The sequence below is a fragment of the Marmota flaviventris genome, chromosome 2 (assembly GCF_047511675.1).
Source record: "Marmota flaviventris isolate mMarFla1 chromosome 2, mMarFla1.hap1, whole genome shotgun sequence".
Taxonomy (NCBI): Eukaryota; Metazoa; Chordata; class Mammalia; order Rodentia; family Sciuridae; genus Marmota; species Marmota flaviventris.
The window spans coordinates 93,244,592-93,258,735 of record NC_092499.1 but is presented as its reverse complement, the minus strand read 5'-3'; the positions used below and the strand labels follow the sequence as shown (position 1 = coordinate 93,258,735).

The 14,144-nt window shown below is 41.0% G+C and overlaps 1 protein-coding gene across 1 annotated transcript in view; it reads right to left on the bottom strand.

The window, feature by feature from the left end:
- The window catches only part of Sord (sorbitol dehydrogenase), a 35,562-nt gene that overhangs the window by 6,909 nt on the left and 14,509 nt on the right, over positions 1–14,144 (bottom strand). Inside the window, exons 3-5 of the mRNA XM_027926202.2 lie at positions 10,787–10,951; positions 6,489–6,648; positions 1,246–1,364 (exon numbers count right to left, since the gene is read on the bottom strand). Coding sequence (XP_027782003.1) covers positions 1,246–1,364; positions 6,489–6,648; positions 10,787–10,951 — 444 coding nt within the window. The remainder of the gene's footprint in view (positions 1–1,245; positions 1,365–6,488; positions 6,649–10,786; positions 10,952–14,144) is intronic.

The following is a 14,144-nucleotide window of genomic DNA, read 5'->3' as shown; positions in this document are numbered from 1 at the left end:
GCAGAGGTAAATGTTCTCTACATGAAACATGCTCCTAGCACTAGGTTCTACTTGATTTTCTTATAACTCAGCACTATAAATTTTCCACTTATACTGGGGCATTGCTTGAAGATAAATTCAAAGACCCAGAGGATTTATACTTTTTCAGCAAATTAGAACCAGAAGGTTCAGATGTTTTCCTACCCTAAACTTCATAAGAAATCATCATGTTTCCCCATGAGAAATACCCTTTCTGGGTGTCCTCCAAGGATCCTCTGGAGGGAATCCTTAAGTGGGGTGGCTCTCTGGATTGACCATCTTCGGGATATTCAGGTATCCAAGAACTAGCCCCAAATCACCTGTTTCGCCACAGAATCTACGTATTAGGTGACACTGTGGCTTTCATATAAAATCTAGAACCACAAAATGGAGCAAAAAATAATATCTTTTGGGTTCATGTTTTGTATACACCCTTGAAACCAACTTTATGAGCTCCCCTAGGAAAAAAAATACATTCATTCACTTCTGCATTCACAGTTCATGGATGGGGCTTGGCCATCACTTTTCTGGTGTGACTCCAAAGTTCCAAAACTTATCCTTTCCTTTAATATCAAAAGCATTTTCCTAGGTTTGTCACAGGTTCAAAAACAATCATTGAATTCATTTTTGGGGTGGATACCAGGGCTTGAACTCAGGGGCACTAGGCCACTGAACCTCATCCCCTGCCCTATTTTGTATTTTTATTTTAGAGACAGGGTCTCAATGAGTTGCTAAGTTCCTGGCTTTTGCTGTGGTTAGCTTTGAATTTGCAATCCTTGTGCCTCAGCCTCCCAAGCTGCTGGGATTACAGATGTGTGCCACAATGCCCAGTAGAATTCATTCTTTTTTTAATACTTTTTTTTAGTTGTAGTTGGACACAATACCTTTATTTATTTATTTATTTTTATGTAGTACTGAGAACAAAACCCAGTACCTTGCACATGCTAGGCAAGTGCTCTACCACTGAGCCACAACCCCAGCCCCAGAATTCATTCTTAAAATGAATAAAAGGGTTATGTTGCCTAGGAAATCTAATTATTATCATGTCTGCAGACATTTTAGTTATTCCACAAAGTGCTAGTCACTGAGGGAATGAAACACTATAATCCTACCCTACTCATAAAGATTCTAGAACTAATCCCAGCCTTTGGAAGGGGAATAAGATGGACAAGGGATCCCCATATCCTCAGTCACTGCATCCATAATAAAGTGTCAACTGTTTCTTACCAGCTCCACACACAAAGACTTTCTTCCCCAAGGAGATTCCACCTCGCTGGCAGGCATAAATTCCCACAGACAGTGGCTCAATCAAGGCCCCTTCCTCAAAGGTGACATTGTCAGGAAGCCTGAGGAGTCATTCAACATGCACACTTAGATCTTCTAGGTTAAGTATAATAGCAACAATAGCATTAATCTCTAGGATATCTAAAGAACTCAAAAAACTTAACACCAAAAATACAAATAACCCAACCAATAAATGGGCTAAAGAACTAAAAACACTTCATAGAAAAAGAAATACAATCAATCAATAAATATATGAAAAAATGTTCAACATCTCTAGCAATTAGAGAAATATAAATCAAAATCACTCTAAGATTTCATCTTACTCCACTCAGAATGGCAATCATCAAGAATAGAGGCAAAATTAATGTTGGTGAGGATGTAGAGAAAAAGGACTGCAAATTGATGCAACCACTATGGAAAGCAGTATGGAGATTCCTCAGAAAACTTGGAATGGAATCACCATTTGACCCAGCTATCCCACTCCTGGGTTTATACCCAAAGAACTTAAAATCAGCATACTATAGTGACATGGCCACGTCAATGTTTAGAGCAGCTGAATTCACAATAGCTAAACTATGGAACCAACCCAGGTGCCCTTCAATAGAAGAATGGATAAAGAAAATGTGGTACACATACACGGTGGATTATTACTCAGCTTTAAAGAAGAATGAAATTATGGCATTTGCCAATAAATAAGTTGGAGAATATCATGCCAAGCAAAATAAGCCAATGCCAAAAAACCAAAGGCTGAATATTTTTTCTGATATGTGGATGTTAACTCACAATAAGCGGGGGCAGTGTAAGGAAAAACAGAGTTATTTTAGATTAGGTAGAGGGGAGTGAAGGGAGGGGAGGGGATAGGGAGAAGAGGGATAGTACAATGAAACAGACATTATTACCTTATTACATATATGACTGCATGACCGATGTGATTCTACAATAAGTACAATCAGAAAAATGAGAACTTATACCCCATTTATGTATGATATTGCAAAGTGCATAAATGAATCCTACTGCCATGTATAACTAATTAAAACAAATTTAAAAATTTATAAAGTAAAAAAAATTATATTGTATATGTCCAATGTCACTACAACAGTAACAATAGCTAACATTGAGCACTTATTAATGTGTAGAGCAATACATTAAGCACTTTACACACATTCACTCATTTCAATCTCAGAACAGTTCTGTAGTGGGTACTACTATTTCCATTTTCAGGAAACTGAGTTTAAAGGGTTAAATGACTTGTCCCAAAGGTCCAAAGATAATGAGGAGCTCACAAAATTCCAATTAGAAGTAATGTCTGATTCCAGAACCCATTTTATTCTTTCCCCTATGAAAATGATTTTCTTTGGAGAAATCACTTCAGTGAATGTGATCACAACATGCTTTAATTTGTTTGCCTTTTGTGGTGCTAGGGATTGAACTCAGGGTTTTGTGCATGCTAGGCAAGTGCTCTACCACTGAGCTACACCCCCAACCCACACTGTGATTTTGTTTATTTATTGGTTTGTTTTTGCAGTACTGAGGATTGAACTCAATGGCACTCTACCACTGGGATGCATCCCTGGCCCTGGCCTTGAAATTGTGATCTTCCTACCTCAGCCTTTCAAGACACTGGGATTATTGGCTTGTGCCACTGCACCTAACTCCATATTATTTTGTAATGTGCTACTCAAGCTAAGGTATGGAGTGGTTGTCATTAATAGAAGTTCATTTAACAAGGGGTTAACATAGCCAACATTCCAGCATCTCATCATCTTTTCAAACTTTCCATGTGTCATGCTTCACTTTAGCAAACAATCTCAACTATCAGCAGCTTCGAAGATCAGTGACTTAACAGTGGGCATCATTCTGGTACTTGTCCCCATTCCAGAAAAACCACATCTGGTGACAGCAGCTGCCTGGCTGTCCCAGGAGTGGTTAAGAAGGGAACAGGGCCTGTTCCACATAGCTGATTAAATGCTATATCACTTTCACCACTGGGTTCTTGGTTTTCACTTCTGAATCCACTGGCATCTCCACCTCATCAACAATCCCACTGATATAGACAGCAAACATTTGCAAAAGGCTTTACGGATTAGACAGTTTTCTCGTCCATTATCTCATCTAATCCACAGGATAACCCTGTCAGGCAGGAAGGACAGGCTTTCTTTTTATCCTTATTTTACATTAGAGGAAACTGAAGCTCAATGACATTAAGAGACTTGCCCAAGGTTACAAGGTTGGTTCTAATCAAGACTTGAACCAGTGTCCTGATTCCACACCTTCTGCCTGGCCCACATCAGCTCCCTCTTGGTACAAGCAGTTCTATGGCTAATAGCTAATTTTTGCTAATTCATCATTGTCCAGTATTTACCTAATGCCCTCAAAATCTCTACACACAGAAACATGAAAACCTTCAACTTATAAACAGAAAATCAACATGGTAGCCCAACATTATGTTCATCTCCATAGTCTTTTTGTTATTGTTACCAGTCCTTGACAGAATAAATCACAAGGCCTATGTTCAGCTGGCTTCTCCCCCTTCCCTCCCCTCTGCTTCTCTCACATAATTTCCCCCACTCCAACTCATTCTCATTCTGACTGCTGTTCAAACCCTACTCACCCTACAGGTGCTGATTCCATATAAAGGAAAAAGGTTTATAATGAAATAATAAAGACTCTTAAACCCTTTTAAGGAATCCCACTCCACACTATCAGACACAATAGCTTGCCTCCTCACAGCTGGGCCTCCCACAGAGCTCAGAATGGCTCTAAACTGAGTGCTCCTGGTATCTTGTCTCTGACTTCCCTTGGAATAAGAACATCAAAGAGCAGGGCATGGTGGCGCATACCTGTAATCCCAGCTACCCAGGAGGCTGAGGCAGGAGGTTGGAAGTTCAAGGCCAGCCTCAGCAACTTAGCAAGACCCTATGTCAAATAAATAAATAAATAAATAAGGTTGGGGATGTACTCAGTGGGTTCAACACCTAGTACTACAGGAAGAGGGTGGGGTGGGGGGGACCAATAACAAAAACAAAAAACACCAAAGAAAAGTGGGTGGAGGTATGGATGGGAATGGTGGTGAGTTAGACTGTTACCTGGTTGATTAAGAGTTCTACCCATCAGATAGAAGCTGCCTCCTCATACCTGTACCCAACACAGCCAACTATATGAGAAAACCTCTTGGCATGGAGGCAAAAACACAGAAGGCATGAGGAGTGCTGGGGCTAGCCCCTCTGCCATTGACCATGGGAAGGTCACTGGATCTTCCCTCCCCGATATTGTCCAGTGGGAACTGACAGGGAATGGGAATGACAGAACTCCAAGTTTCTTTCTAGCCCTAACTTTTCTGGACTTTATAAACACCAGAGAATAAATAGCAAGGCAGTTTGATGATTTTATAATAGTGTTTGGGGAACAGACAAAAGTGGTTAAAGGATGATCAAGAAGCCAAGAGGGAGAATGAAGCAGACTAGGGAGCATGAAGCAGACTAGGGCCCAGGGCTATGCTAGGGTCAGAGGAGAGGAGAGGTGAGCTGTACATGACACCCAGAGACCTTCTTCAACCCTCCTATTGCCACTACTAACCAGAACCCCCTCACTACCACACACTATTCTCTACAAACTACCACCACCCTATCCCCAGCACAAGGCTCCCTTCTCAGACCTAATCCTATACCTCCGTCCCCCAGACCACAAGACCATGGCTAAGACATACCTTGGTGTCATTTATTGAGCACCAGGCTTTGTGCTGGGTACCTACTATTTCCTTCTCATTAAATCTTATCAACTGTTCCATGAGAATGATACTATTATAATGTCCATTTTACGCCAATGATATTGAGATTATAAAATTTAAAGAACTTGCTTGAGGTCACACAGTGAGTAAATGGCAGAGACTAGTGGTTAGTCTTGAGCTTTACCACTATGTTCTTCCTCCTTCCATGAAAACACTGTGTACACCTTGATTTGGAAAGGGCCCAGGAAAAGACAGGCTGATTCAGGAACCACTTGCTGATAGGTGAACTCGGCCCACAAAAACCTGCTTTCTTCTGAAGTAAGCCAGGTGTTGACTTAAACTCATCACAAGGTCTCTGGCCTACAACTCCTCTCAAGGCTTCCAGTGAGCACTAGAAAAACTCAGATCTGTTAGACTGCCCCTGGGACTGGCACGCGGTTTCCATTGGACAAGCCCTATATTGGCTGACAGCCACCACTGGGGCCAGGCTGGGATAGAAGGAAAACACACTTGGGTCAGGTCAGAGGAAGAGGAGGCCATCAGCACCCCAGAGCTCCAAAGCAGAAACTCATGAGGACTGTGCAACACCTTGTTTCTCTAGAACACAGCTTCTTAACTCAAGACTATTTCAGGCATGAGTTGTAGTAGGGTAGTAGACACAGGGCATAGGGATGTCTGCCTCCTGGCTCTGCTCTGTACCTGAATCCATTAGCCTTCTTCTGCCTCAGTAAACGCTTGTGTAAAAAGTGCAAAACAGCTCACTTGCTTGGCATATGTGAGGCACTGGGTTCAATAAATAAAAAAAGGTCTAGCAACAACTTAAAAAAATATACTTAAAAAAAGTGCAAAACAGTGTCCATCTCACCATTACTCCTGGGAAGGTTAAATAAGATTCACATATAAAGCACTTATTAGCATAAAGGCAGGCATGTGGTAATAGTAGATGTGGCTTTACATGCACTGCCCTCTTTAGTCTTCTGGTGATAAAAAGTGAAGCAGGGGAAGGTTAAGTCATCTCCCCAAAGTCACTCACAAGGAGGGCCTGAATCCAGGATGCCAAGACTCAAGCCCTGGCACCACACTACACCTCCTCAGTAAGCCTCACTGTCACTGTTTGCTGTTGTTGTCAAGGTCTCTGTTATAGTTTCCCTTTCTGGTGGCTGTAGAAGAAACCAAAATGAAGGATGGATGATGGCAAGTTCTCTCCAAGATGATTATAGGGCTCAAGTGATTTGAGTTGCAATTTTCTATTTTTGCTCCAAACTAAAAGATGATAAACCAATTACTGTGAGTCAATTTTAGTCCCTTCATCAGTACCACCAAGAAGGGCACGCCTGCCAGGGAAATGCCCCATGTTTAGAATTTGAGCTGAAATCACCACAGGAAACTAGAAGAAAGAGCACTAAAAAAACAAAGGGAAAGAGGTCCCAAATGGCACAGCTGGATGGTGAGCACTCACTTGTAGCAGAAGTCAGCATTGTGCTTGTAGAATCGGCAGAGGTTCCCATCATCAGGGGGTGTGGCACAGAAGAAGATGGATGGTGACAGATTGTATCTGCCAATCTTGCAGAACTCATCATTTTCTCGGGGAGCACCAGGCTCAATAGCAACACGATCACCTGGAGAGGAAAATATGGTGGCACACTGTCACCTGACGCCTCCTTGGCTTCTTGTTTTCCAACCTTTGAAAACAAGAACAGGATAGAGATATGGTGAAGGCATGCCAGCTCCTAGGCTGATGCCAAATGCAAGAATCTAGCCTAAGGAGCCACCCTCCTCCTTGGGGACCCAGGGTACCCTAGACAGGCCGAGCCTGCTAGTGTTTCCAAAAGGAACACAGGATGCAGCAAAGGTTCATATTCTGGGAGGAAAGAGCCAGCCCACTTCTCCAAAGACTGGTTTGGCCTGCCTTGTGACAAGCCAACCTGCCTCTCCAGCTCCACAAGCCACTTTCCAGCTTGGGAAACACAGAACCAGTCCTATATCTAAGGCAAACCAGGTCTGGCTTCCCCCTCAAATCCACTGTGAAAGGGGCAGCTAGTGCATGGAACATGCAGACATTTTTTCTTCACTTGTTTTGAAAACACAGGACAAGACCTCTACAAAGACAAGAATTATAATTATAGCCTGTCTTATGTTCAGCATGGTTGTGTTTATACAATAATTAGGAGTCAACTGATTCCTGGTTGGCAGAACTGTGAGGGCCAAGGACCTGTAGAGGCCCAGACTGTACAATAGAGGGTAATATATTCAAGGCTGGTGAATAGCTAGTCTGTCATATTTTTATGTCTCATTATCCTGCTTGGAAACCTAGCCCAAGAAATGCTCTCCAATTGCTTTATCCCCCCTATATTTTTATTATGAAAAATTTGAGACATACATCAATGTTCAAAGAATTGTTTAAGTAAATATCCAGATACCTTCTACCTAGGTTCTTCAAGAAGCATTTAGCTATGTTCACTTTGTCCTGTATTTATCTATCCACTCTCCCATTGCATCTACCCATCTCTCCTCCAGCCATCAATCTTCTCTCTGAATAAGCTATCTGCTGTCTTTCTGTATTCCATCTTGCGGGCGGCCAACATAGCACATGATCAGCGTGACCAGCGTTTGTCTTCCCTTTTGATGGGTGTGGTATTGTCGGTCACCTTGTGATCTGGTTCCCTAAGTAATCAGGTAGTCAGGTAGCTATGCTCACCTGTTCCTTTGTGATATTACACCTTGCCCTATTTGGAATTGAATGTTCCATTGAAACGCCCTTTGTGTGTCTCCTTCTCTTATTCTGCCTTTGGGTGTGGCCTTCCTAGATGTCAGTCAACCTGCTGACAACAGACATCATGAAGCTAGACTCAGCCCCTTGAAACCTGACTCCTTGCCTCATTTGAATGGCTTCTCCTCAATAAAAGGGGTCAGCCAGTGCTCTCTCTTTCTTTCTGCAGACCCTTAAGGTCAGAGGAGCCGTCACAGTACCCCCAAAGAAAAAGGTACTTCTTTCTCTTGTGTGGTTATTTCATGCAGCCCAATTATTTCAGTTTCCCTGGAGTGACCCCTGAGTATTTAAGTCGCCGGGAACACAACACAACGTATCCATGGAATAGTGTAGATCCTATTAAACATCTGGTATTCATTAGTAGCAGTGATGATAATAATAGTGACAGTAATATATAATAGTGGACACTTGTTTTTATTGTATTTATCATTATTATAATTATCTGAACTGGCATTATTGCAGAGGAATTTCAAACTATAAGATAGTTAGATTAGGGGGCTGGGGTTGTGGCTCAGTGGTAGAGCGCTTGCCTAGCAATGTGAGGCCCTGGGTTCAATCCTCAGCACCACATTAAAAAATAAATAAATAAAAAAAATAAAGATATTTTTTAAAAAGATAGTTAGATTATATATGAATTAGAAATATTTTCATGCCTTAGATTTATCAGTTTACATTATGTAAACAACTATTAAGAAATATTCAATGAGTAGTTTTCTTCTCTTAGGATTAGTTGATTAGAACTTGAAATCAAAATTAGCATATGAGCAAGGTGCAGCGGCACATGCCTGCAATTATAGTCTTAGCAACTAGTGAGACACTATCTTATAATAAAAAATAAAAAGGGCTTACAATAAAGTACTCAGTGGTATAGCAACCCTGGAGGGAAAAATTAGCTCATGAATCATTTTAAATAAAAGCTTTGTATTCTAAAAAAAAAAAAAGTACTCACAGAAATCCCTTGTGACCACTATAATGCATTCCTCACCTGTACATCTCTTCCTTCTCCCTCTCTGACTCCCTATACTTTCTCTGCTGCCCAGTGAACTTTCGGCAAATTATACCATTAAGGGTGATGTCTCCAACTTGACATTCAAGATTTTCCATGATTAGGTGTAGTTTTATATTGTTCAATTTTATTACTAAATAAATCATTACAGTAATAATTTATATTACTATAATTATTTTACATTATAATAATACAATTCACAGTTGTATGGTGTTTTTTTAAAGAGGAACTTTGATAAAAACTATGCAATTTTATCATCTCCACTAACTCCCCAACCAAAAACAACTGCTCTGAGAAAAAGAGACATATAAGCAACCCAGACAGGTTAGTTACTATAGCCTCTGTAATCTCATTGTTCTGTTCCTCTTAACCAGAATATTATTTTATGACCTCTTCACTGACTCAAATACAAAATCTTCTTCAAATCTAAAGATGCTGGGCAGCCTGATGGTTCTGAGTACTTGCTCTAGGGTCAGAAAGAACAGGGTGGGAATTTCAGCTCTGAGACTAACCAGTGTTTGACACTGGGACAAAAACCAAGCTCCAATTTCTTCATCTACTAATAAGCAAAATAATGCCTACCTCATAGACTCGTTTCAAGAATGAAATAAATAATTGTCTCTAAATGTTTAACTTGGAGATTAATGAATAGCAAATCAAAAATTCTGACCTTCTTATTATTGTTACTATCATATGTCCAGCTCCAAGACCTATCTCCTCCAGGCACCTTCTTCAACCACCTCTGCTTATAGCAATTGCCCTTTGACTTCTAGGGCCAGAGTCTTATTCTCTACTTGTTGGTACTGGTATAAGTCCTAAGGTCTGGTCTCCCTAACTAGATCTAAGCATCTAGGGATCATATATTTTCTTTTCTTATCTCTCTTAAAGCACCTGGCACAAGACTGGACCTGGACTAAACACTTGTTAGAACTTACATTTAGCAGACACCATTCCATGCTTTAACTTACATTTAGATACCTGGTATCATAAGAACCAGTCATCAGAGATTGTTGGAATTTATGGACTTTCAACTTTAGGAAAACCCTGTAACACTACAGTTTTCTCAGCTTCCACTAATGATGAAGGGAGGCCCTGTCCTAAGAATGCTAAGTGGGACACATGTATAATTTCTGATCTTGCCAATCCCCTTCCATGTGGCTTAGAGGCTCTTATGACTAATACAAGATGGCACATACTGCTAACTACTGTCTTCCTCCAAGTGATCTGACATCATCTCCAGGACATAATGACATTGTTAGCAAAGGAAAGTTAAAGCTAACAACTGGGTATGTCAAGACAATTCGGATTTAGTTCACTGGTAAGGGAACAACATAGTCTGCCACAGCTAAAAATTCCTCCCCTCAGGCAGAATGAATTAAGCAAATCTAGGGAAAATATTGGTTATTTCCCAATCCTCCAATAAAAATCACAGATTCCTGGGCCTGAGGTTGTGGTTCAGTGGTAGAGGGTTTGCCTAGCATGTGTGAGGCACTGGGTTCAATTCTTAGCACCACATAAAAATAAATAAATAAAAATAAAGGTTCATCCACAACTAAAAGACATTTTTTTTTTTCAAAAAATCAAAGATTCTATCTAAAGCCTTGATTCTAAGCACACGGAGGTAGTTTGTGGCTTTTGTTCCTGGAACATTTTCTCTATCCCTTTATCTGGTTTATTTCTCACTTGGCTTCAGGTATTGGGTAAACTGCATCTTTTCCAAAGGAGCCAGAGGTCTAGGTAAGACACGCTGATTACACCCTGCATTCTCTTCCACTGCCCTTAACACACTGCCACAAAGGACCTGTTTGTCTGTCCAGGTTTGTCTCCTGCTATGGAAGGTAAGGTTCACATGTGTAGAGACCAACACTATCTTGTTCATTGCTGTGCTCAGTGCTTAACAGAGTGCCTGGTTGAGAAGAAGCACACACAAATATTATGTGGAATGAATACATGTATCAGTTAGCTGAAGGATTTTGCTGACCTGGTTTTAGGTGCTTTACCAATGATCCCACTTTTACTACTGTTCCTGAAGCTTCATGCCCCAGCACCATTGGCTTTTTCACAATAAAATCCCCAATTCGACCATGCTGCCAGTAGTGGACATCTGAGCCGCAGATTCCAACAGAATGCATCTTCAACAGCACTTCTGATAAGAGAAAGGAGAAGGAGAAAAAAGTGAGGGAAAAAAACAACCCCAGTATCACTTTGAAGAGCCCTATGATTTCTCTCTGGATAAAAGATAGGCTGGGTCCAGGTACAAAATTTAGACCACAAAGGAAAACAAGCTGAATAGCAATCCTGATTAAGTCTGGCAAGATAGAAGAGTTTCCACAGAACAAGTGAACTGTATGTGATGGGTGATTTTATGTGTCAACTTGGCTAGGGTATGGTGCCCAGTTGTTTGGTTGGTTAAACACCAGTCCAGATGTTGCTGTAAAGGTATTTTTTAGGTATATTTAACATCAGTAAATTTTGAGAAGACCAGATTGTTCTCCATAATGTGGGTGGAACTCACCCACTCTCAAGAGTAAAGACTGGGCTTTCTTTCTTTTATTTTTAATATATATATTTTTTAGTTATAGGTGGACACAATAACTTTATTTTATTTTTATGTGGTGCTGAGAATCGAACCCAGTGCCTCACCGCACTAGAGGAGCACTCTACCACTGAGCCACAACCCCAGCCCCTGGAGTTTCTTAAAGGAAACGAATTCTCCTCAAGATTGCAACATAGAAACCTGCCTGAGCTGGGGAGCTTGGGCAACTTAGCAGGACTCCAACTCAAAATTGAAAAGGCTGAGACTGTAGCTCATGGTAGAGCACCTTCCTTACAAATGCAAGGCCTTGAGTTCAGCCCCCAGTACTGCAAAGGAAGAAGGAAGGAGGAAAGAGGAAGGGAGGGGGAAGAAGAGGAGGATAAGGAGGAGGAGATGGGGAGAAGAAGGAAAAGGAGGAGAAAGGGGAAGAGGAAGAAGAAACCTGCCTGAGTTTGTAGTCTGCTGCCCTGCCCTGCCAACTTCAAACTTGTCAGTCCCCACACCCACAATCACATGAGCCAATTCTTTAAAATAAAATTCCCTCTTCTTCTCCCTTTCCCCCACCTCTATATATACACTCATACATATACATACATTCATATCTTATTTGTTCTGTTTGTCTGGAGAACCCCAACCAATAATCACAGTGTAAATAAGATATTATTAGGAGGAAGAAATGTGCCAACTTCTTAAAAGAACAAACTGTTTTTCAGGAGGTAACTGTTTCCAGACAATTACTACTCTATCTGATTCTTATTTATCCAAAAGAATAAGCCTGACAGAATCTCAGTTTGGCAATCCATGGTGAGCTATCAGACGGAGTTCCTCATGTTTCTTGTTTTCTAAAAAGCCACAGCTTTACTTAAATCATCCAAAGACTTCAAAAGGCATTTCCCTCCAAGGGTTTAAACAAAGTGGGATTTGGTGGTATCGTTGTTGTCAGTTTTCCAAGTTTAAGATAATGATACTACTGAGCCTCTCTGCTGAAATAAGCACTAAAGGATTACAGACTTGGTCTGACTGAGCTGACCACATTACAAATATCTCCCGAGAAAAAGCTCTGCCTTAGAAAGACAGAGACCCTAAAGCTTTGCTATGCTTTCAGACACTTTACACACTGCCCTTGCCACAAACTATGTCAACTTATGGAAGGTAAGGTTCACATGTGTAGAGACCAACACTATCTTGTTGTTGTCAGTTTTCCAAGTTTAATATAATTTTTTTTCCCATTCTGGAGATGGGAGAGATTAGAAAACAATCAGCAGGGATCTTCCCTAGGCAACTGGGTGGCATGACCACCCCAGGTAGATGCCACACCAGAAAATGTGTCAGCTCACCCTGAGATGAGCTGACACATATATTTATATATTTAAAAATATATATTAAAATATATATATATATAAATATAAAATATATATTTTAAAATATATATTAAAAATAAAAGAAAGAAAGCCCAGTCTTTACTCTTGAGAGTGGGTAAGTTCCACCCACATTGTGGGGAACAATCTGGTCTTCTCAAAATTTACTGATGTTAAATATACCTAAAAAATACCTTTACAGCAACATCTGGACTGGTGTTTAACCAACCAAACAACTGGGCACCATACTCTAGCCAAGTTGACAAAAAAACTATTGGCAAAATCCAGCAGATGTGGCTCAAGAACATTCTTCATCTTTGGTTTTCATGAACAGAGAAAGAAATAGCAGGGTGAATTCTGAGATCAAAGGTAGGGAAGCCAGATGTGGTGGTACACACCTGTAATCCCAGCAACTCAGGAAGTTGAGGCAGAAGGATCACAAATTCGAGACTAGCCTTAGCAACTTAGAGAGGTCCTAGCAACTTAGCAAAATTCTGTCTCAAAATAAAATATGAAAAAAAGGGCTGAGGATGTGGTCCAGTGGTTAAGTACCCCTGGGTTCCGTCCCAGTACAAAATATAAAATAAATAAAAAAGACTGGGCATGTGGCTCAGTAGTTAAGTGCCCCATGGTTCAATCGCCAATACTCACCCCCCACCCCCCAAAAATTAGGGAAACATTTGAATTAGGATAACTATCTTAGAGTTTTCTCTTTTGAAGTCACCAATTTGTAGCAAGAGATTAGATCTGACTTGCTAGGGTGCTTACTAAAATATGTTCTTTCCCATTTCCAATTAAAGCATAACAAGAGACAAGAAAATGAGGAAAGATTCAGAGAGAAGCTATACTGGGATTCTTCTGAATGCAAGATGTATGGCCCTTGTTTGGCCACCTGTGGAACCAACATATCAATACCAACATATCAGGACACAGAGAGGTGCCTCCTTCACTTCTCTGAACATGGTATCTTGGTGTGACTCTATAAACCCTGAAAATACATCACTTGCTAAACACTGATAGAAAGAACTATTGACTGTATCTTATCACTGAAAGTCAATAAATTCAACTGACCTTTGAGTAGCAAACCTCTAGAGCCACCAGGAAAGCTGCCTTCAATCTGATGTTCACACAGAGGCTGCAGTTCTGGGATGAGGTGTGGCAGGGTGGGGGAGGACATCCCAACTCATCAAGGACAAATGGAAAGGGGGCCTAATTGGCTGGGTATGACCCATCTATAGATACTCTAGCCCACGATTCCCAGTTACTTCAGGGTCCTGCAGATTATAAAGAAGTAGGATTCTGGAGATGGGAGAGATTAGAAAACAATCAGCAGGGATCTTCCCTAGGCAACTGGGCGGCATGACCACCCCAGGTAGACGCCACACCAGGAAATGTGTCAGCTCACCCTGAGGGCTCACCCACTGAGAGGCCTGCAAGGAGTAGAG